Source organism: Barbus barbus, assembly GCF_936440315.1.
Source record: "Barbus barbus genome assembly, chromosome: 11".
Taxonomy (NCBI): Eukaryota; Metazoa; Chordata; class Actinopteri; order Cypriniformes; family Cyprinidae; genus Barbus; species Barbus barbus.
This window is the reverse complement of record NC_136739.1, coordinates 5040204-5061912: the sequence shown is the minus strand read 5'-3', so window position 1 is coordinate 5061912 and position 21709 is coordinate 5040204. Positions and strand designations below refer to the sequence as shown.

Sequence of the window (21709 nt, the reverse complement as noted above, 5' to 3'; positions counted from 1 at the left end):
ACTCAAAGTCAAGATTAATGTATTATAGCAAACTGACAGGATTTTACTGTCTTTGATTTTACCGTTTTGATCCACGTCCTCAAGCACCATTTTGACTAGTTCACAGTTTCCGTTTTTCAATCGCCACTCAATGTTGTGAGAACATACTCGGACAAAACCCTACAGTTTTAAAAGAACACATTCCAGTCAGTTTCAAAAATCTCTCTCTCTCTCCTCTTCGCTTCGATTATTTTTCTTGTATTTTCGACACATATTCCTGTCACGAGCGCCGTAAACACCGACTCGATCGTCTCAAGCACCATTCAAGCTGTTTCCAGTTCCCGATCACCACATTCACTGTTCCAGTTTTAAATGAACACACTCCAGACTGTTTCAAAGTTGTTCCTCGTCTGCCCTTCGATATTTTTTTTTTCCTTTTTTTCACACGTCTCCATTCGCAGACACGGATTTCCTTGCACACAGAACCGTTCGCGTTTGAACCTCCACATTCCTAACCGGAGTTGCCAGGTTTTCACAACAAAACCAACCCAATTCTACTCAAAACTAGCCCAATCACGTTTCGAGGGGGGATTCCCAGATAAAAATTTCCCTGGGTAAACTTGGCAACACTGTTCATAACCCAGCACCGTTGGGTTACTTATTACTGATATCAACCCAAATTGGGTCAAATCAAGTCAGTTTCCTAACCCAACAGTCTCAACCAAGCATTTGGATTGAAACAATAACCCAGTGTGTTTAAAAAGTAAGCCTACACAGTGTATGTTCTTGCTAAATCGCTTGCAAATATAAGATTGTTGTAGCCCTATAGCCTACATACCATTTAGCCTAATATTAGAATAGGTACCCCCTTAATTTCAAAATACTTACAGTAGAAATAATTTTACAGGTCATTACCCCTTTATTCCCCAAACTTCACATATTATTCCCTTATACCTACATGGAGGTACTGAATAGGTATACTATAATTACAAAAAAGTTACACTGTAAATTCTGTGTGATATATTGTTTATATGTACTGAAACTTACAGTATGTTTTTATAGTACAGTTAAAATTCATGACCCTTTCAAGTGCTTTGAGAGTGTAGAGGGAGAGTGACACTTATGTTTCATGCTTCATAGGAGTGTCTTTTTGCTACAGAGAAAGAATCTTATAAACTTGTACTATTTATTTGTATTGTTGAAAACAAAATAGGCCTTCGTTCATTTAAGTGGCTTTAAATATTATACTTTTAACAACCAAATTCTCTGAAACACATCCACCTATGCAATCTTGATCATGATCCGAATTAAGGAATCATAATGCAGCTACAGATGAATCTAATAAGATTTTCAGGGAACATAAATACTTTACCTTCTGAGTCGTTCGTTCATTTGTCACATTGACACACACAATGACCTATCACTAATAGTTTTACACTTTTATTAACAAAATCAACAAAATGTATGATTACATTTGATGGAGGGTGTGTTGTATATTGACATTAATATGTACACAAAAAGTACACATAAATATGTAAACACAAAATACAAATATTTACATTATAGAGCTTCTTCATTCACTGTTGCATTTATCACAGTACATCATTTTATACAGTTATACCCCATGAGTGTTATGTGACAAAAAAAAATCTGTTTAAATGTATATTACTCAGTTAAGTTGAGTATTAACATATCAACGAGATCTAAGATAAGATTTAGAACCTTAGGGTAAACATTATCTGAAAATCAAAGAACAAATATAATCATAATTGTCCATACATTGAGTTGTATCTTTCAAAGTACTGAGTGTTTTGAGTCTGTATCCTTCCTCTGGCCGGTGCCTGTGACTGAAGTGAAATAACAAGTTAAAGTCTAATACTCACTGATTTAAGAAAATATTGTTTGTATGAATAGAATAATTTATTACTATGCAAATTGTTCATGTAAAGGGAAAACTCACAAAGTCCTGTCCCATTTCTCTGTGACTCTGTTTTTTGTTTTTACAGCTCCTTTAAATATAACATATCACATGTTGTTTTTTTTGGTTTCATGTTTGAAAATGGTCTGTTCTAACATTTGTCAAAGGTGTAGCAACACAAAACTTAATACTATGTTCTCAGTTTTACATCTCTACTCATCACTTTCTTCTTTGATTTATTTTAAATGAGCAAAGATAATGCAATAAAGCTGGCAAATTAAATATATGTATACTCTCACATGCATATCTATACATTTTTGCAAGCACATATAAAGGCAATAGTTAATATACCTTCTTAATTAAATGAAACCTGGAATCAATAAACAATCCCATCTCTTCTTTGTCTTAATGTCTCTTACCTGTGAATGCAGATGCTGAAGGTGATGATCAGGCAAACCATAATGACCCCAAAACATGAGATGATGATGATGATGATGTACAGTGGCATTTGTTTGAGTGATACTAGTCTGGTTGTGTTTTCTAAAAGATACAAAAGTGTCAAACACATACGATAACAGTCTAGTTAGTTTCTAGTCATTTGTAAACATACACAGTTTTTCTTGGTTCATAGAAAAATAAATGAGATCATGTAATAACCTGTTATCATTAATGTCCATCTCATTGCAGCTGGGTAACAGGTGTAGTTTCCAGCATCAGACGCTTGTATTTGATGTATTGTTATTTCTCTTGGAGCTGCCGGGTCGATGTAAATCCTGTTTGAGCTGATGTTTGTCTTAGTCATGTTAAAATCAGAGACCTGCCTAAAAATAACAGAGTTGTTCATTTTCCATGTGAAATCATCATCAAGCTGGGTTTGGTTGCAGTGAAGTGTAACTGTTTCCCCCACAAACACTGTTTTGTTGATGTGCTGCCGAATCCTTTGCTCTTGATTAGATTTGGAATAATCTGATGAAAAGACAGAAAATCACAATCACTGCAGGTTTACGGTAACTGCACTGGATGGTAAAACTGTGTCATCATGTAGTAGAAACAATTCACACATGCAAATGCTCATGAGACACATTGTTCTTATGGTGACCTGATAAAAACACATTCAAATACAAACATAAAATTAATCAACAACTGCATAAATGTTATTAATTACTAACATTTCATCATAACACTATGTTGGACTTCATACAGAAAATCACAATCACGTTTATAGTAACTTCATCAGGCAGTAAGACACATGTGAAAACACTCATGCAAGAGCTCATGAGACACATCTGTTTATCATGTCCTTACTCACCGCTAACAGACACAAGAACATCACACAACAAAAAAATCAAACACTGACGAAAAACAATGTTACAACATACCTGCATTAGTCAGTAAAGTAAGGATGCACAAATTCAGATGCAGGACCCTGCTTTGAAAAACCTTCATGACAGCAGAAATTAATGTCTTACTCTCCCTTCAACATTTCAAGCACTTCTGATCAAACAGGGTCTGCAGACAGGAACGAGGGGAAGTGGTTACGTGAGAGTGGGACACCACCGAGAACTACTGAGCTCCAGAGAACAAACTGATGAGCAGAGTTTGAAACTGCTTAAGATACTGATTATTACAGTTACTTTTTGACAACCAATAAGCAATGTCCATAAGAATATTCATGCTTATAATTTGCATAATAATATTCATTCCAATATTCATATATTTTATCACTAACATCAAGATTTTAAGTTTCAAATGTATACGCATATAAATAAAAAGTATACAAAATGTGTGTTTAAGGTTCTGTGACTGATAATCATTTCTTAAAAGTTTTCCCACTATTTTTAAGCCTTCATTAGCTCATTTTAAATAGTTCTATAGCGTGATAAAAAAAAATGTTTTTTACAATAAATATATTCCATGTAGTTTCTCAAATATAAGATCATGAAAGCTGCATATTAAAAATAATAATAATAAAATGCAATTTGAAATGTTTTAGATGGAGCTTAGCTTGTCACATCAGCATGCACGTAATGTCAACTTAGCAAAAACTATTCTTATCATAATTTGTCATCGCTATGTATTTCATAAAGTCTCAATGCTGTAAAAATGGTTATGTGTTTGAGGTCTTGGATGAATTATGACACAAAGTATCACCTCAAACTCTGAACATTCATGTATGCCAGGCCTGCATGGTGTAAATGCTCCCAAAATTCAAATGCATAAATAAATTCAATTAATTTGATGGTAAGATTAATATTTTATTTAAACTCAGTCACTTAAAACGGCCTCTTTGATGAGTTGCGAGACAAGCCTCATAACCCACACACTTCCTGTATTCTAGGACCTCTGTACCATAGAAAACATTTGCCAATCGATGATAAAGCACAAGCAAATGTCTGTTTTTATGCTTCTTTCACAAAAGCATTTAACTCCATTTTTAAAAGATTTAAGCACCTTTGAAGCACTTACAATGAGCTCCGTGTTGATTTAGCTCAACTTCTTCAGTGTGGGTGAAAATGAAAAAGGGATGTAAGAATGCAAAGATCACCAGAATAATTATAAAAGGGATGGTTCCAGTTCTAGATGCTGATGCTCAGGTGCAAAACCTCTACACCATATGACTGTGCATTTCCCATGATTACATTTTCTGTGTAGCAACATACACAGAAGTCTTCACTGAAGTGTTCAATGAAGTGTTTGAACATCTCATGAAGGAGGATGAAGTGTAAATTCTTATAATTTACAAAAAAATGCTTGTTATTGTGATTTGACAATAAAACTAATTACAATAATTGCTTGTTATTGCGATCTGCACTGGAAGATGAATATTTAAAACATTTTTAACATAATACAAGCATTCACATTTGTTATTCATACAAACTTTGTAACATTTAAACATTTATTTGTTGTTGTTTTTTGTATTATTACATATAATACAATGTGATATTGAAAAGGTAGGAACAGTACAAAGTGAAGTAGCCAGATCTTTGACTAATGGCACACTGTGTGCTCAACAGTGCAGCTTGTTCTGGTGAAGATCCGCCCACCTACACAGGAAGAGTCTGTCTGATCGATATATAAAGCGACCAATCACAGTTTGTTTTGTTTTTATATACAGCTTAGGGGCGGGTTTATCACAAGTAGTTAATATCACAGTAATAAAATGTCATGAGGCAGTACAGCTGATCGCTACAAAATCGGTTGCACAGAAAACACCACAGGAATTAAGAGACACATTTCTGATTACTTCTGTTCCTCCAAAAAGCATAAGGAATATTTCATAAACCGAAGTAAAGCAGATTACACTGTTTGTCAGTAAATTCCTTACTTGGGAATTTGTAAGTGTCTCTAATAAAATTGTGAATGACTTTCAAAGAATAGATGTCACTAACCTGGCAAACTTTATCAAATCATCAGCCCAGTATGAGCACAACTTCATTTCACTTCAAGTTCACCCAAACTTCTGGAAATTGCATAGAAGCCAGCCAGCCAGACTGGAATGGGCTATTTTGTTTTAGACAGCATTTGGTACTTTTATGGCAGTCAGACTGTGGGTGGACTGTGGGCATGTCGTCTGAGACTGAAACTGCACTTTGTAAGACCCTGCTCATGAAGTAAATATTATCTATAAGAGTGGGAGAACTGTCAAAAAAAAAAAATAAAACCCATGGAAATTGCTGTCTGGAAAGTTGCCAAGCCATCAATCCTCCTGGTATCACAAGGCCGTTGACCTAAAACCACAGAGAGAAACAGGAAGTATCTTTGTTAGGCCTAAAGAGCAAAGAGAGATGATATTCTGAAGGTTGACTGTTTCACACGGTCATGTTCCACTGAAACCGCTTTGCTGGAACTAAACTAATAATAGTATACTAATTATCTAAAATATAAAATGTATACTTGCAAGATAAAGCAGAAATGGTAAAGTGCAATTTGACAATATTTACACTGGAGAGGCATTAGAATCTGCTCACCAAACCACTCAGAGTTCTTTCAAAGGGTGCTTGTTAATACAAATGATCAAGTTGTTACAAATATACACTACCAGTCAAAAGTTTTTGATGATGTTTAATGCTTTTTAAAGAAGCCTCTTCTGCTCACCAAGCTTGCATGTATTTGATTCAAAGTACAGCAAAACAGTAAAATTTTGAAATATTGTAACTATTTCAAGTTACTTATTTCTATTTTAATATATTTTAAAATGGAATTTATTCCGGTGATCAAAGCTAAATTTTCTGCATAATTACTCTTCAGTGTCACATGATTCTTCAGAAATCATTCTAATATTCTGATTTCCTGCTCAAGAAACATTTTATTATTATTATTATTATTATCAATATTTAAAACAGTTGAGTAGATGTTTTTCAGGATTCTTTGATAAATAGAAATATCCAAAGATCAGCATTTATACACTATAACCATTCAGTATAAATCTATTGGAAATAAATTATAGAAATTAATCCTATTATTTAGCAAGGATGCTTGCTAAATCAAAAGTGATGATAAAGACTTTATAATGAAAAAAAATAATTTATAATGTTAAATGAACGCTTTGAGCTGGGGAGGGTTTGGTGAGAGGGGCACCTCAGCCAATGAGGGCAGAGGGGCAGTGGCTCTAGCCACTGGGCCACCCCCCTATGCACGGCCCTGAACAGGAGCATTGTTGACATGGTGGTCCAGAACAACATCACCAGTCACAAAGGAAGAGGGCATGTGTAGATGTTCAAACAGGAGCTTGTCAGTCATAACCTTCTTACACTTTTTTTTTCCTATGATGCAAGTGCAGCAAATATGAAAATGTAATGCAATGAAATTCTCTTCCAGATGTAAATGAAAGGCAAGATCAATAATTAGTATGACAGTGGGGCAAATAAGTATTTGATACACTGCCGATTTTTCAAGTTTTCCCACTTACAAAGAATGGAGAGATCTGTAATTTTCATCATAAGTACACCTCAACTGTGAGAGACAGAATATGAAAAAAAATCCAGAAAATCACATTATATGATTTTTGAATAATTAATTTCCATTTTATTGCATGAAATAAGTATTTGATACAATAGAAAAATATAACTTAATATTTGGTACAGGAACCTTTGTTTACAGTTACAGAGGTCAGACATTTCCTGTAGTTCTTGACCAGGTTTGCACACACTGCAGCAGGGATTTTGCCCCACTCCTCCATACAGGTCCTCTCCAGATCTTTCAGGTTTTGGGGCTGTCGCTAGGCAACACGGAGTTTCAGCTCCCCCCATAGATTTTCTATTGAGTTCAGGTCTGGAGACTGGCTAGGCCACTCCAGGACCTTGAAATGCTTCTTACGGAGCCACTCCTTAGTTGCCCTTGCTGTGTGTTTGGGGTCATGGTCATGCTGGAAGACCCAGCCACGACCCATCTTCAATGCTCTCACTGAGGGAAGGAGGTTGTTGCCCAAAATCTCACGATACATGGCCCCATCCATCCTCCCCTCAATATGGTGCAGTCATCCTGCTCCCTTTGCAGAAAAGCACCCCCAAAGCATGAAGTTTCCACCCCCATGCTTCACGGTTGGGATGGTGTTCTTGGGATTGTACTCATCCTTCTTCCTCCAAACACGGCGAGTGGAGTTTAAACCAAAAAGTTATATTTTGGTCTCATCTGACCACATGACCTTCTCCCATGCCTCCTCTGCATCATCCAGATGGTCTTTGGCAAACTTCAGACGGGCCTGGACATGTGCTGGTTTGAGCAGGGGAACCTTGCGCGCGCTGCAGGATTTTAATCCATGACGATGTAGTGTGTTACTAATGGTAACCGTTGAGACTGTGGTCCCAGCTCTCTTCAGGTCATTGACCAGGTCCTCCCGTGTAGTTCTAGGCTGATCCCTCACCTTTCTCAGGATCACTGTTACTCCACGAGGCGAAATCTTGCATGGAGCCCCAGTCCGAGGGAGATTGAGTGTGTGAACAGGTGTCTTTTATACAGGTAACAAGTTCAGATAGGTGCAATTAATACAGGTAATGAGTGGAGGATAGGAGGGCTTCTTAAAGACAAACTAACAGGTCTGTGAGAGCCAGAATTCTTGCTGGTTGGTAGGAGATCAAATACTTATTTCATGCAATAAAATGGAAATTAATTATTCAAAAATCATACAATGTGATTTTCAGTTTTTTATATATATTCGGTCTCTCACAGTATATATATATATCCACCACTCAGATGGTGGATAGGAGTTGGAGAACTATTTTTTACATTTTTACAAATATTTTTGTTGTTGTTGTTTGTTTAGATATGCACAATATATATATATAAAACAACTCCCTGTTGAAGAATTGCAATAAACAAGTATTTTCATTAGTGTATTTGTGCATCTACAGCTGACTATGTTTTATAATCATTAGAGAACAAACCTATAAATTTGAAGTTAATATTTACTTTTAATAAATGCATTACTAGAAAAAACTGCAGTGCTTCATTTTGCAGTAAAGTTGAACTGTTTGGTTAAGATAATTTTGTGTTTGGATGGCTGTGCTAATTGTTTTAAAAACAAGTACATTGCATTGGAGAAAAGTGTCAAATCGATTGAGAAATCTGTAATGAAAATAGTTGGGAACACAACAAAAGGCAAAACAAAAGTTGTGCTTGAACACACCGCAGGATCTATAGCCAACGAATATGTACATTCTGTGCCACAACAGCAGAAAACAGTAGTCTGTATTTGTCATTAAAAAGAGAATTTGAACTAAATGCAAATATACAAACCATAAACAAAGCAGAGCTTGCTTACCATTTTGAATATGAATCATTAAAATCTGTTGACCTTCAGTTATATTAATTAGGCTACATATGGCCATGTCGTTATGAAAATATTCACGAATTGGAATGCTCTGAAAAAATAAAAGGCGCCTTCTTTTTGTTGCATCTTGTCTTCGTAGTGCACTTGCTTTGCCACTTTCATTTTTCTTCTTTGGGTGCTGGTTTACAAAGCTGAACAGCTAATTAGAGATCTCTATCTCTCTCTCTCACCAATGCTGCCAACACCGACAGATGCCAATAAACATGCTCAATCAGTCAAAAAGCCCCCGACATGGTCCAACTAATGCCGACATTGCAGAACACACAGCAAAAATTGGGCTGTTCAATGCTAAGCGAGTGACAGCCCAATGTTAGCCGGCTGTTGTTGTGTCAGAGCCTTAAGTGAGCCGATGATGAAAATGAAAACAATGGCCTGAATAAGCATTAGCCAAGATCTGGTAGCTATGCAAAACTGGGATGAAGGGTTTTAATGCAGTTTAAACTTATTTTCGAGGTAAAATGTTTTCATGTGTTTTTGTTTATGCTTGCAGTTAAATCTTTAAATATTCACCAAGTACAAAGTTGGTCCTAAAATACTGTTTTTTTTTTTGTTTTTTTCACTGGGTTGCTTGTAAACAACAATAAAAAAAAAATAGTATGGAATAAAAGCACAACAGCTGCGGCCTAGTTACTCTATAATAGCCTAAGAGGTTAGCTGGAAACTATTTTACACCTCAACCACAGCACAGAAGTGGCATGTGCCTCTGCAGTATCACTGCCTCTTAGTACACTCTGAGGTTAAAACACCATGACAGTTTATTTAATATAACAGTATATAATGTCATAATAATATGAATGTATATCAAGCATGCTATAAAAATTATGCAATTTCAACAATGCTTATCAGAATCAAGAAATTAAGTGTCATGGAGGTTTGTACTCACTAAAAAAAAGCACACTATGTTTAGTAGCGGAAGTACAAGTACTGGTGTAACTATAACCCAGTATGTATTTATATGCTCTGGTCAGAAGAATACGGTTTCATTTGCAAAATAAACATCAGTTATTTATTACATATTTATATTCATATGCATCTTAATTTAGGCTGTATTGTGATTAGCATATGCATAAGATGTGGGTAAACTTATGTAATAAGAAACCCTTGCTGTGTGCGGTGATCAGGACGTGCCCACATACATCCTGAGAAGAGCATCCTTCATATTTCCTGGCTGATATGAGAGCATCTAGACCTACAGCAAACACTAAACACCACAAATAAACTATATTGTGAATATTGGAGGGGCAATACATCTGTTTCACTTTAAACACTTTTCAGCTACTATAACTTAAGTCTTTGGGAAAGTGACTACATATTATCTATACAAATATAAAAATACAACAAATTAACCAAAAAATTAAAAAGACCAAATTATTACTTTGACCTCTGCTGAAAACATGTTTTGATGTGCTAAAGTATTCATTAGCAAAGCTCAATCTTCTCCTGAGGTCTCTCACCTAGTCAATAGATGGTGGAAGTGCTCCTTTCATCCATCCGCTCTGTCGCTTGAATTTTGCAACCACACCTTTATCTCACTCTCAAATTCAGAATCAGGAGGACTTGGCTGAAAGGAGCGTTTTCAAACAGCCTTTAAAAAGCAAATCAGCCTATATCAGGGATCCTCAAATCTGGCTCAATATACTCACTTTCCTGTAGAGTTTAGCTCCAACTTTGATAAAACTCACCTACCTATGATTTTCTAATGATCCTGAAAAGACTCATTAGCATGCTCAGGTGTGTTTGATTAGGGTTAGAGCTAAACTCTGCAGGAAAGTGGATCTCGTGAGCCAGATTCGAAGGATACCTGGCCTATATGAAACAACAGGTTCTGGAAAGGTGCTTTTTGGTTTGAGCCATTCTCATATTCTCACATTCTCTTACTACTGACTGGCGCCGAACATGGCCGCTTTGGTTTGTTGCTCCTTGATACTTTTTCTGTTTTTGCTTGTTTGTCCTGTCTTCAGCAACGTTTTTCTGATCAGCTTCACTAGAAATGAACTCTTGGACATAAGAAATAGCACGCCACATAACCTTTTGACGATGTTTGAACATTCGGACGTTTTACTGGACATTTTATTTGGAGGAGCTGCTTTCCTATACAAGCGCTCCAGGCGATGCAAGCGAGGGAAGCGCGCAGGTGCGCTCGTGAAATCCAGTTTAAGGACTCCGCTGCCGAGTATTCACCTGGCGAATCTCCGCTCCCTTGCAAATAAATCAGACGAACTACAACTCCTCACCCGCACAAAAAAGGACTTTTTAAACTCTTCTGCACTTTGTTTCACGGAAACCTGGTTGAATGGATCTATCCCGGACAGCACGCTTCATCTAACGCGCTTCCAGCTGTTCAGAGCAAACCACATCACCGAGTCATCGGGGAAAACGAGAGGCGGTGGATTATGTTTTTATATCAATAAAGGCTGGTGTACAGACATGACAGTTTTAAAGAAGATGTGCTACCCAAACCTGGAAGCTCTCTTTATTAACTGCAAGCCTTTTTATTTGCCGCGTGAGTTTTCCTCTTTTATTCTGGTGAGTGTGTACATTACTCCTGACGCGCGTGTGAGCGCCGTGTTAGAACTGTTGGCCGACCAAATCACACACACAGAGCAGCGTTACCCGGACTCTTTCATTATCATTCTCTGTGATTTTAATAAAGCTAATCTCACCCGTGAACTGCCTAAATACAGACTACACATCACGTGTCCCACCAGGGACAGCAATATACTGGACCATTGCTACACTGCTTTAAAGGAATGCGGATCACTCTGTCCCCCGTGCAGCACTGGGACTCTCTGATCACTGTTTGGTTCATCTTCTTCCAGCCTACAGGCAGAAACTTAAATCTGCTAAGCCTGTAGTAAAAACTGTAAAGAGATGGACTGTTGAAGCAGAGCAGAATTTACAGGCCTGCTTCGAACTTACTGATTGGAGTGTTTTTGAGGCTGCAGCTACTGATCTGGATGAGCTCACCGACGCCGTGACGTCCTACATTGGTTTCTGTGAGGACATGTGTGTACCCACAGGACTTATTTAAAATTTAACAATGACAAACCTTGGTTCAGTACAAAACTCAAACAGCTTCGCCAGGCCAAAGAGGATGCTCACAGGAGTGGGAACAAAGCCTTGTACAAACAGGCCAAATACACACTGAATAGAGAGATAAGAGTGGCAAAGAAAACTACTCTGAAAAGCTAAAAAAAACTTCTTTCAAGTAATGACCCTACATCAGTGTGCAAAGGCCTGAAAGCCATCACCAGTTACAAGAACCCTCCCCCCCAGCACCCAGGCCAATCAACAACTGTCTGAAGGCTTGAACAAGTTTTATTGTAGATTTGAAATGCAAAAGCCTGGTCTGACACCCCACACCCACTCTGACCTTCTCACAACACAGCCATCAACACCTTCCCCCTCCGTCCCCCCTACTGTTTCTCAGCCTGTAATCAAGATCTGTGAAGAAGATGTAAGCAAAGTCTTCAGGAAACAGAAGATAAGGAAAGCCAAAGGCCCTTACGGTGTCTCTCCAGCCTGCCTCAAAGCCTGTGCTGTCCAGCTATCATTCATCTTCACATTGATCTTCAACAGATCACTGGAGCTGTGTGAAGTCCCCTCCTGCTTCAAACAATAACTTTATTGAATGGAAACACACAATAAATATTGAATGGAAATAATAATAAATACATTGTAAATGGAATTAAATGGAATGGAAATAATAATAATAATGATAAATACCATTTTTTATGATTAAAAGTCATGGGTCCAGGTCAGGACAAGAGTGCAGCAAAAAGTGAAAATAATCGATGAAGGCAGGGGAAATGTGTCCAAGACAGTTTTAATGTGACCAGCATATAACAACATGAAAATGTAGAAATCTGTTTGTTTTAATAATGATAAAGTGCCTGGAGTTGCCTGAAGAACCACTGTATAGAGATTTAAAAATATATGTTGGGATGCTTGGAAATACTTGAAGGATATTCATTAACACCACTTAAATCTAAAATTGTCTCAGACCTGTGAATGCAAATGCTGATAGTGATGATCAGACAGATCATAATGACTCCAGAACATGAGGTGATGATGATGATGATGTACAGCGGCATTTGTTTGGGTGATTCTGGTCTGATCTGGATTTCTGACAGATACAAAAGAGACAAACATTCAGTCGACCAGCACCACTCACTATTAATTATAAACATGCTTATAGTTGCTGCATTTTATTTGTTTTATAGACAAAAAAATATATATATAATAAAAGAAATCATGTAATAAACTGTTATTGTTAATGACCATCTCATCGCTGGTGGGTAACAGCTGTAGTTTCCTGCATCAGACGCTTGTATATGATGTATTTTTAATTCTCTTGGAGCTGCTGGGTCAATGCGAATCCTGTTTGAGCTGAAGTTTATCATTGGTCTGTTACTGTAAGAGTCATGACTAAAAATAATGGAGCTGTTCAATCTCCATGTGATAGTTTGATCTCCCACAGTTTTGCTACAGTGAAGTGTAACAGCATCCCCCAAACACTGTTTTGTTGATGTGCTGCCAAATCCTTTTCTCTTTAAATGAATTGGAATAATCTGATGAAAACACACAGAAAATCACAGTTGTTTTTGAATAACCACTGGATAGTAAAATTGTAAAAAAATATTTCACTGTCATCATGCAGAAACATGAGACACATGATACATTGTTATTTTAAATATTCAATATTACAAAATTATAAAACTTATAACATTCTGTGTAACTACTACAATATTTTACTTGTATAAAATAGCATAGTTGGCTTATTAGATGTTTGTGTTCCAGATGGAAATACTATGGGTTGTCAACAGGGAGCCAGAACCAGAAAGGCCTCTTAGAGACAGAGCAGATCCTCTCATCCTTCCTGACCATGTTCTGCTTAGACTTTATAGGCTTCCAAGAAACTCAGTAATGTATCTTGCACATATTCTGCGAGATAATTTGCAGCAAAAAACAAAAAGGTCCTCTCCCCTTCCCGTTATACTGCAGATAATGGTTGCCCTACGTCTTTGCTTCTGGGTCATTTCAAGCAGTTTTAAGTAATACTGTGGGAATTAGTCAATCTAGCGTAAGCCGAATTGTCTTCAGCGTGTCAAGATCTCTCTGCAGAATGGCGAAGAACTTCATCAAGTTTCCATCTACAGTGGCAGAGCAATACAGGCTGTATTGGGTGCAGTGGATGGGACACACATTGCCATTAAGGTAAATAATATGTAATACATTAATTAGTTAGATTAACATTATTTATTTTTAACATACTTTCAATATTTATCTTTGTAGGCACCATCTGATGATGAAGAACTGTATGTCAACAGGAAGAATTTTCATTCAATTAATGCCCAGATAGTCTGTGATGCTTCACTGAAAATAACAAACCTTGTAGCAAAATGGCCTGGGAGTACCCATGATTCTTTCATACTCACCATTGAGTTTTTTGTTTCTTTTCTTGTCATCCATGTCAAATTAGCTGAGTAGTTTATGCTTTTCTGTGAGTAAATTTCTCTTTTGACGGTTAATGTCGTTAAACGAACACATCTCGCGCGCTTTGCATTCAAATACTTGACTGGGATGTGGCTGCTACTTTAAAACAGGATAATAAAGTGATACAATTCAAATGTAGCGGTAATTAATTTGTTGTTGCTCATTTTTTTATTTTAATATTTCTTTTTTCTTAAGAAAAAAAAAAAAGATGTTCTTTGAAAATTTGAGAATTTAAGATTTTTTCAAGAATTGCACTTAAGAAAATTCTTACAAGCTTCTCAGAATTTATCTTAAGAAATGTCTTAATTTATTTCTTAAGAAGATTTTGTGAATCCGGCCCCAGGTCTGTAAAAGAATGTAAACTAGGGATCTCGTAGACGTACTGTAAGGTCCACACATTTGGCCCAAAGAAGGTGTTTGGTCTTTTCAATGCGCAAAGTTCTTTAATTTAAGTTAAACTCTAATCTGACTCCATTTTATTATGACTTTGTATTTAGGTTGAAATGCAAATTGGTTGTTTGTCTATTTCTAATTAGTATTCTTCTGATATTTTATTATTCTAGGAAGAGCCGGTCTTGTGGGGTTAGCCCTTAGCCTAGCTCGTATACCTCCGCGCTTACCGCGCTTCCATCCTCTCTCACACCGCTTGCGACGCTGCCTTGTGCGGGTAGCGTCAGAAGGCGAGGCCACGGTCTCGAGGTCCGGCTCCAGGAGTAAACAAAGGCCTCGTAGCTTCTCAGTAGCCGCCAGCGAGAGTTGTTGTTTGTATGCGTTGCCGATATCCAAAAGGCTTTGGCGATTATATATGTGTTTTGGATTGATTTCCTTGCGAGTTAGCGGTAATTTTACACTATTTGAATACGAACAGACGACATTAAAAGACATAAAAGCACCGTCTTTGGGACCCGGAGCAGCCGCTGCATCTGACCGCACCGCCATCTTGGATCATTTGGATCACGAGACACCTAAAACAAGGATAGATTTGTGGAGAAAATCTGGAATGTATTTAGAACAGAACCTTCAATGTTGTTCCTGACCGGTTTACCATAAATAAAAGTCACATAATCAACAGTACAAAGCATGTGGCATCTGAAAAGGCTCCAGCACAGACCCTCGCTGATATCCCCTGATCGTTTAACGCAGTAATTCAATGATGGTATCAACAAAGATGATGGTTTTACAACAGACATCCTAGCTAAGAAAATCACCAGATCTCCACAAAAGTGACATTCCCATGACCTCCCGTTTCTCTCCAGCAGAGAAACGCGCCTTTTCTTCTTATTGGCAGAAAAAAGAAAATCAGACTTTTATACATGTTCCAAAAGGACAAATAATAATTGTTGCTGCTACCAAAAGCAACATATATATATATATATATATATATATATACAGTATATATAGGCAATATATATTAAGGTTGTATGTTTATTTTATGTCTTTCATATACTTGGTGTGATTATTTAGAAGGTAGGATGTTAATCGATGCATTAACCCAGGTAGTATATAAAATTAAGGTATGCACTTTGTGTATGCCAAATACCTGTTGTTTGATTTTGAATGAAAGCTAGTTGCATCAACGATAATTTGGGGTGGATGAAAGTTGACTTTTCTCATCATAATGTATGATTAAAACACTTATAGGAATCTGCTAGGATATGTTCTTCATTTGATTAAATAACTCAGCAAAGGATTTACGCAAGGAAAACGGGGCTCCGCCCTACAGAAACACTTGTGATTGGATCAAACAGCAAAAGGGGCGGACTGAAATCAGCCCGATAAAGACAGACACCCAGCTTTGGCTAGTGCTGCTTGCTCGCGCGCTGACCTGCTAAAAACTTTGGCTCCTCATCTGATCGTGCTGTTAAGCGCTCTCACTTCATCAAAGTTGCGAACAAAGAAACTTTAACATCTGAAGCCATAAGAACTGAAACAAACTTGCTAAGCCCGTCATTACGTCACAGAGAAGGCAATCGCCAATTGCGAGAGGGCATCCCCAGTGACATCACGCAACGACGACTTCAGCAGCCAATCCGCACCCGGGGTTCCCTCAACCAGGAAAGGAACGAAACAACTCAACTATCGACGAACAAGTACAACTATCTGCATATCTTACTGAAGCTGGTTGCATTCATCTTTAAAAGTAAAGATAAAGTTCTCTGTTCATGATTTGCCCCTGGTATGCCTTCTGAAATAGCAAATAGTGCTATTCTTTAACTGTCTTCAAATCAAAACAATTCATTGCCTGCAATGTGTGTGTTTGTTCGTGTACGTATTCTGTTTTGTGTTATTTAGCTTAGTAGTATTGTAGAGGAGCAAATAAACTTTGACTTATAAATGAATCTTTTGTCTGGTGCTATGTGATTTTCAAGTCTGAAACTATTTGCCAAAGATCGCGTTACCTATGCTCAAAATTACCTAATCAATTCTGTATTACTGTGGCCACGGGAATAAACTGAATTGTTAATAGATACTGATTTTAATGCTTGCTGGACAAGTCGTTAAGGAGGTATCGTTAATAAGGTATAAGTTGGACGTTTTCATTAATATCAATTAATCATATCAATATATCAATACGACTCGATTTCCAAAAGCTAAAATTAAAATAATAGTTCTAAAATTATTACACATTGATCGAGTTAACATATTTTGGGACAAAAGATAATTTTGCATGAAAACAACTGGGAGCTGACCCGCCCTCTACAGTGTGCAAAATATCTCTGAACTCTGTATTACCTTTTAGTTTACTTCTTATAAGAATGAGACCATTGTACCAGTCGCCCTGAGACGATTCAAATGATATCAAACATGACTGTAAATATCACTTGCATCAATGTAGAACATTACATTCTACTATTGACCATTCTGAGTGAGTTGAGTGAAGGGAAGGAAGGGGATGAAAAGGAACCAATGCATATGTGAGAGAGGCGTTTTCCTGCCTTTTCTCTCAGTGGGATGTGGAGACAGATGTCTGTATGTTAATACACTGTGTGTGTGTTGTCCATCTCAGAAGTTCAAAGTGTCTGAGGTGCTGTAATTCTTACAATGCTGTAGAGATTGAACCAGTAAAGGAAGAAGTGAAAACAGAGGGCAATGCATATAAGAAAACTGATAAATTTAATAAAGCAAAAGTAACATAATAATCACTAGATGATGTGAAATAACTTCTGTAACTTCACACTATCATCCAATTACATTCACGTTTACATTAATTGAGCTAATTTTATCCTTAGCAACGTTGATCATTTTTTTAAGCATTTAGTGATGCCTTTAATTTAAGTTTTGGAGTGCATTGATTTGATAAGCTGAAGAGCAGAGTACTATGACAAGAGGCACTCATGATGCTGAACGCATGATGATTCAGTAAGATTGACAGGAATAGACAAGAAGAGCCACAGAGAGTTAATAACAGAGAAACAACATGATTCACCCTGTTCAACAAGCTACAGTGAAACGCAGAAAGCACATGTACACAATCTATGACACTGTGTCACTTGAATCCCTAAAAATGGGTGCCAAAGAGTTAAAACATTAAACATGATACATTCATTTACTGAGCTCATGCCGTCTTACATTATTGGAAATACAAGAGCATTGCATGAGCAGCCATTTTAGTTTAACTCGGTAACTGAACACCATTTTGCTAATTAACCACGAATGGGTCATTTTGTATCCCTGAAAGAGAGTCATTTCCCATCCTCAACTCTCTGATTGCTTTATTATCAGTTACATTTGCATCCTAAAGCTCCAGCCTCAAACCTCGCATGTCACATGATCAAACGTCATAATATTTGAGGTTTATGGCACCATATTTAACATTAATCCATCATTTAAGACTAAAGAGAAGCTTTTTGTTTTACCATACAAAATGATTGTCAGAAGATGTATAACAACATATATCATAAAGTATTTTCCAATTGCATCACAAATTTAATTCCTCGCCCACTTGAAAAAAAAATCTATTAGGTCTACATCAGGTAGAGGCAAAGAAATTATACCAAAATAAAATATTTAAATGATGAATGCCATTCTCTAGCATGAAAATAGTCTCAGCATCAAACATCATGCCCACAAAATTTCTGCCATCAGTCTGGCTACGTGAGACTATGAAAATGACTGACAAACATCTTCCAGTATTGAGATGCTCATCTGATGAATGTCAGACACACACACTTCTGTCTTGAGAAGAAAAGATCATGTTCATGAAACTGTGTGAAGACTGTAGACCTGATGAAGACAAAGATAAATCAATGCAATACAAACAACAGGGATTTTAGCTCCTGTTCATATATCTGCTGTGCTGTTTATAAATGATCATGTATATTTATAGCTGTTCATTTGCAAAAATTACAAATTTTTTAATTAAATGGAACAAAAGTGATTTCATAGAGTAGTAGTTTGATTGCACAACATGTTTCCATCAAGAAGTGTGTCAGTGCTATTTGTTGGGGGCCAGTGACAGACATGATGTGGTGAACATGATGGAGGAGTGTGTGTCGAGATCAACTGACTTACACAGGCTGTTATTGTGTGTTTGTCACAGTCTGAGATCATCTTCACCTACGCAGATTATACACAAATAGAAAGAAAGTACTTAAACGTCTAAATCAAGAGCAGATATATGTTCGATAATAAGCTGTGCCGTGGTCAATATACTTACATCCTCTGAACCAGAGTTGGTTTTCTGCCTCAGTTTCCTGTTAAAATGATAATGAATTTTGAGAAGAACAGAATGCAGCTCAGTTAATAAGAAAAGCAGTGGCTGATCACTGTTTATAGTACGTGTGGATGTCTGTCAAAAGTAGGGCCTCTTTTAGTCCTTTAAAGTCTCTTAAAACACTTTTCACACGAGTTTACTTCATTTGGCCCCTAACCATATTTAATGTGATGGAATTTTAAAGATGGAACGTTTTAAAGATTAAATAAAATGACGATAGTGCATTTTATATACATCACAAATACAGTATTTATGTTTATTATTTTAAAATTGAAATTTGTGTCAGAAAAGAGTTAAACAATGAAATCTAAAAGTACATGTAAAGGGGTTAAAATGACAAATGGTAGATGTTATTTACACAAACTGCAATTAGACGTGAAGAGCTGTTTGTGTTTAAGGTAAAATATCTGAGCAATGGTGGGCAGAGATAATGAAAATGTGTTTTGTCAGCAAAGCTAGCTATTTCAAAATTAATTATGTAATTAATGTATAAAGAATGAGGGAAGGTATTAAGGAAGCAGTTTATCACTCTTGCGTAAGAAATATTAATAAATTCATGGTCTCTCACCTGTGAATGCAGATGCTGATGATAATGATCAGACAGATCATAATGACTCCACAACATGAGATGATGATGTAGATTATGTACAGTGGTATTTGTTTGGGTGATTCTGGTCTGATCTGGTTTTCTGACAGATACAAAAGAGTCAAACACTCATGATATCAGTCAACCTGCACTAATCACTAGTTACTAGTCGCTTACAAACTTATACTTGCTGTACTGAACTCTTTTACATACAAAAATCAATAAATAAAATCACGTAATAACCTGTTATCATTAATGTCCATCTCATTGCTGCTGGGTAACAGGTGTAGTTTCCAGCATCAGACGCTTGTATTTGATGTATTGTTAATTCTCTTGGAGCTGCCGGGTCGATGTGAGTCCTGTTTGAGCTGAAGTTTGTCTTAGTCATGTTAATATCAGAGACCTGCCTAAAAATAACAGAGTTGTTCATTCTCCATGTGAAATCATCATCAAGCTGGGTTTTGTTGCAGTGAAGTGTAAGTGTTTCCCCCACAAACACTGTTTTGTTGATGTGCTGCCGAATCCTTTGCTCTTGATTGGATTTGGAATAATCTGATGAAAAGACAGAAAATCACAATCACTGCAGGTTTACAGTAATTTCACGGGATGGTAAAATTGTGCAGCAGAAAACAGCAAACATGCAAAAGCTCATAAAATTTATTTTTTGAAGAACTACACTTGTAAAGTAGTAAACAATATTATTTAGTCATCAGATTATGCTGGACTCATAGCCATATCAGCACGTATTAAGATATATTCTATTTCTCAGAAATCACAAACAAGTGAAGAGTACCTGCATGAATCAGGAGAATAATAACAACACAGAGATCCAGACGAAGAATCCAGGTTTGAAAATTTGCCATAACAGGACACTCAGTTTAAGGTCTGTGGCAGAGTGTAATCTGTCTTACGGTCCGCTCAGGATCTTGCACATGTGCCATAGAGACTGAACTAATAAAGGAAGAAGAAGCAGAAGACAATGCCTAAAACAGCAGATGAGAATATACTTTTATAACAGAAAAGATTGGACATAAAAATCACATTATCAGTTACACAGAATATAGTTGTATTATCATGTCCACATATTTAAATTTTTTGCTGCTTTTAAAAAATGCTGATCATCTACTCAATGTGTGAATGCAAACACAGGGCATCTAAATGCAATACTTAAATATAATGCATAGCAATGCAAGTTACAATGTGCCCAGCCATTATTAAACTATGCTGTTATATGACATTAGCAATGTTCTTTACACTATTTACTCTAATGCATTTTAATGAGAAACCATGAGAAACAGGTGAATAAAGACTGATAGTCGATGTTTAATGTTCAGAAATTATTATTTCAAGAAATGTAAAGCATTTTTGCTCGTTTATGTGGGCTGTCCCAAGTTCTAATGTGTTTATTATCAAACTCCAAAATCTCATTATTTTTCATTCTAAAAAAACGCCATTCTTTTATTTAGATAATTTTTTTGACAAAATGTCTTTTTTTCATTAGATCTGATAACATTTTGAGCTGTCATATGGTCATGTTACCACATGCCCCTCAGATGTTACAATGGACCCCCACCTACGGGGCATGTTGTCACATTCCATTTTCTGAGTGTAAATAAAGAAAAATGTATACACTATAATTATGAAACAAAGTGCCTTATTTGTTCTAGACAAGTGTGAAATTACTGTGGATAAAAAATTATACTCTGAACCGCATGTGGATTTACACAAACTACAAATGTGTTTGGTTTTGTGCTTTAGTCTGCAGTGACCAGTGAAACCACAGAGCACATTTTCCACAGCAGAACTGTCACATCCTGTCACTGCCTACTGTGTTTGCTTGTCTTTTTAGAGCATTTCTTGTTCCGCTTTGTGTTTACTAAAACAATCTCTACATTTTTCTTATGCTCTGGCTTGATCTGCTGTATATTTCTCTTGAAACTGAGTATCGCTCTGGTCTGTTATAACCTCTGGTATGAAAATGTGTTGTAGTTGGCTCATTAATTGTAATGTTTCTCATTGGTAAGTCACTTTAGATTAGATCGTCTTACATAACATTATTGTACATGTTTTCCTTATGTCTATGTTATGTTCATAAAATATTGTATGGGTGATTAATCATCATTTCATGTTTAGTGCTGTATTTCTGAAGAGCACTATTACAGCCTATCAAATAAAGTTTGCCTTAGA

General features: G+C 36.6%; 2 protein-coding genes across 2 annotated transcripts; both read right to left on the bottom strand.

Moving 5' to 3' along the window:
- Positions 1–1404: 1404 nt before the first annotated feature.
- LOC306877344 (uncharacterized protein) lies at positions 1405–3393 on the bottom strand. Its single transcript, XM_079429065.1, has 5 exons — positions 3277–3393; positions 2555–2863; positions 2317–2437; positions 1940–1988; positions 1405–1826 (listed from the first exon to the last, which is right to left on the bottom strand). The coding sequence occupies exons 1-5, from the start codon at positions 3341–3343 to the stop codon at positions 1743–1745; spliced, it is 630 nt and encodes a 209-aa protein (XP_079285191.1). The 5' UTR covers positions 3344–3393; the 3' UTR covers positions 1405–1742.
- A 13927-nt stretch (positions 3394–17320) lies between these two features.
- Positions 17321–20470, bottom strand: LOC306877481 (uncharacterized protein). The gene is made up of 6 exons (XM_079429247.1): positions 20316–20470; positions 19766–20074; positions 19505–19625; positions 18880–18916; positions 18735–18779; positions 17321–18446 (listed from the first exon to the last, which is right to left on the bottom strand). The coding sequence occupies exons 1-6, from the start codon at positions 20383–20385 to the stop codon at positions 18420–18422; spliced, it is 609 nt and encodes a 202-aa protein (XP_079285373.1). The 5' UTR covers positions 20386–20470; the 3' UTR covers positions 17321–18419.
- Positions 20471–21709: the final 1239 nt, after the last annotated feature.

Bases quoted from the DNA above. Each gene is read 5' to 3' on its own strand.
- LOC306877344 (XM_079429065.1), bottom strand. From the start codon at position 3,343: ATGAAGGTTTTTCAAAGCAGGGTCCTGCATCTGAATTTGTGCATCCTT. The intron at 2,438-2,554 runs GTTATTACATGA...TGTATCTTTTAG, and splicing joins ATGGACATTAATGATAACAG to AAAACACAACCAGACTAGTA. The intron at 1,989-2,316 runs GTAAGAGACATT...TTATATTTAAAG, and splicing joins TTCAGCATCTGCATTCACAG to GAGCTGTAAAAACAAAAAAC.
- LOC306877481 (XM_079429247.1), bottom strand. From the start codon at position 20,385: ATGGCAAATTTTCAAACCTGGATTCTTCGTCTGGATCTCTGTGTTGTT. The intron at 20,075-20,315 runs GTACTCTTCACT...TCTTTTCATCAG, and splicing joins TATTCTCCTGATTCATGCAG to ATTATTCCAAATCCAATCAA. The intron at 18,917-19,504 runs GTGAGAGACCAT...TCATTTTAACAG, and splicing joins ATCAGCATCTGCATTCACAG to GAAACTGAGGCAGAAAACCA.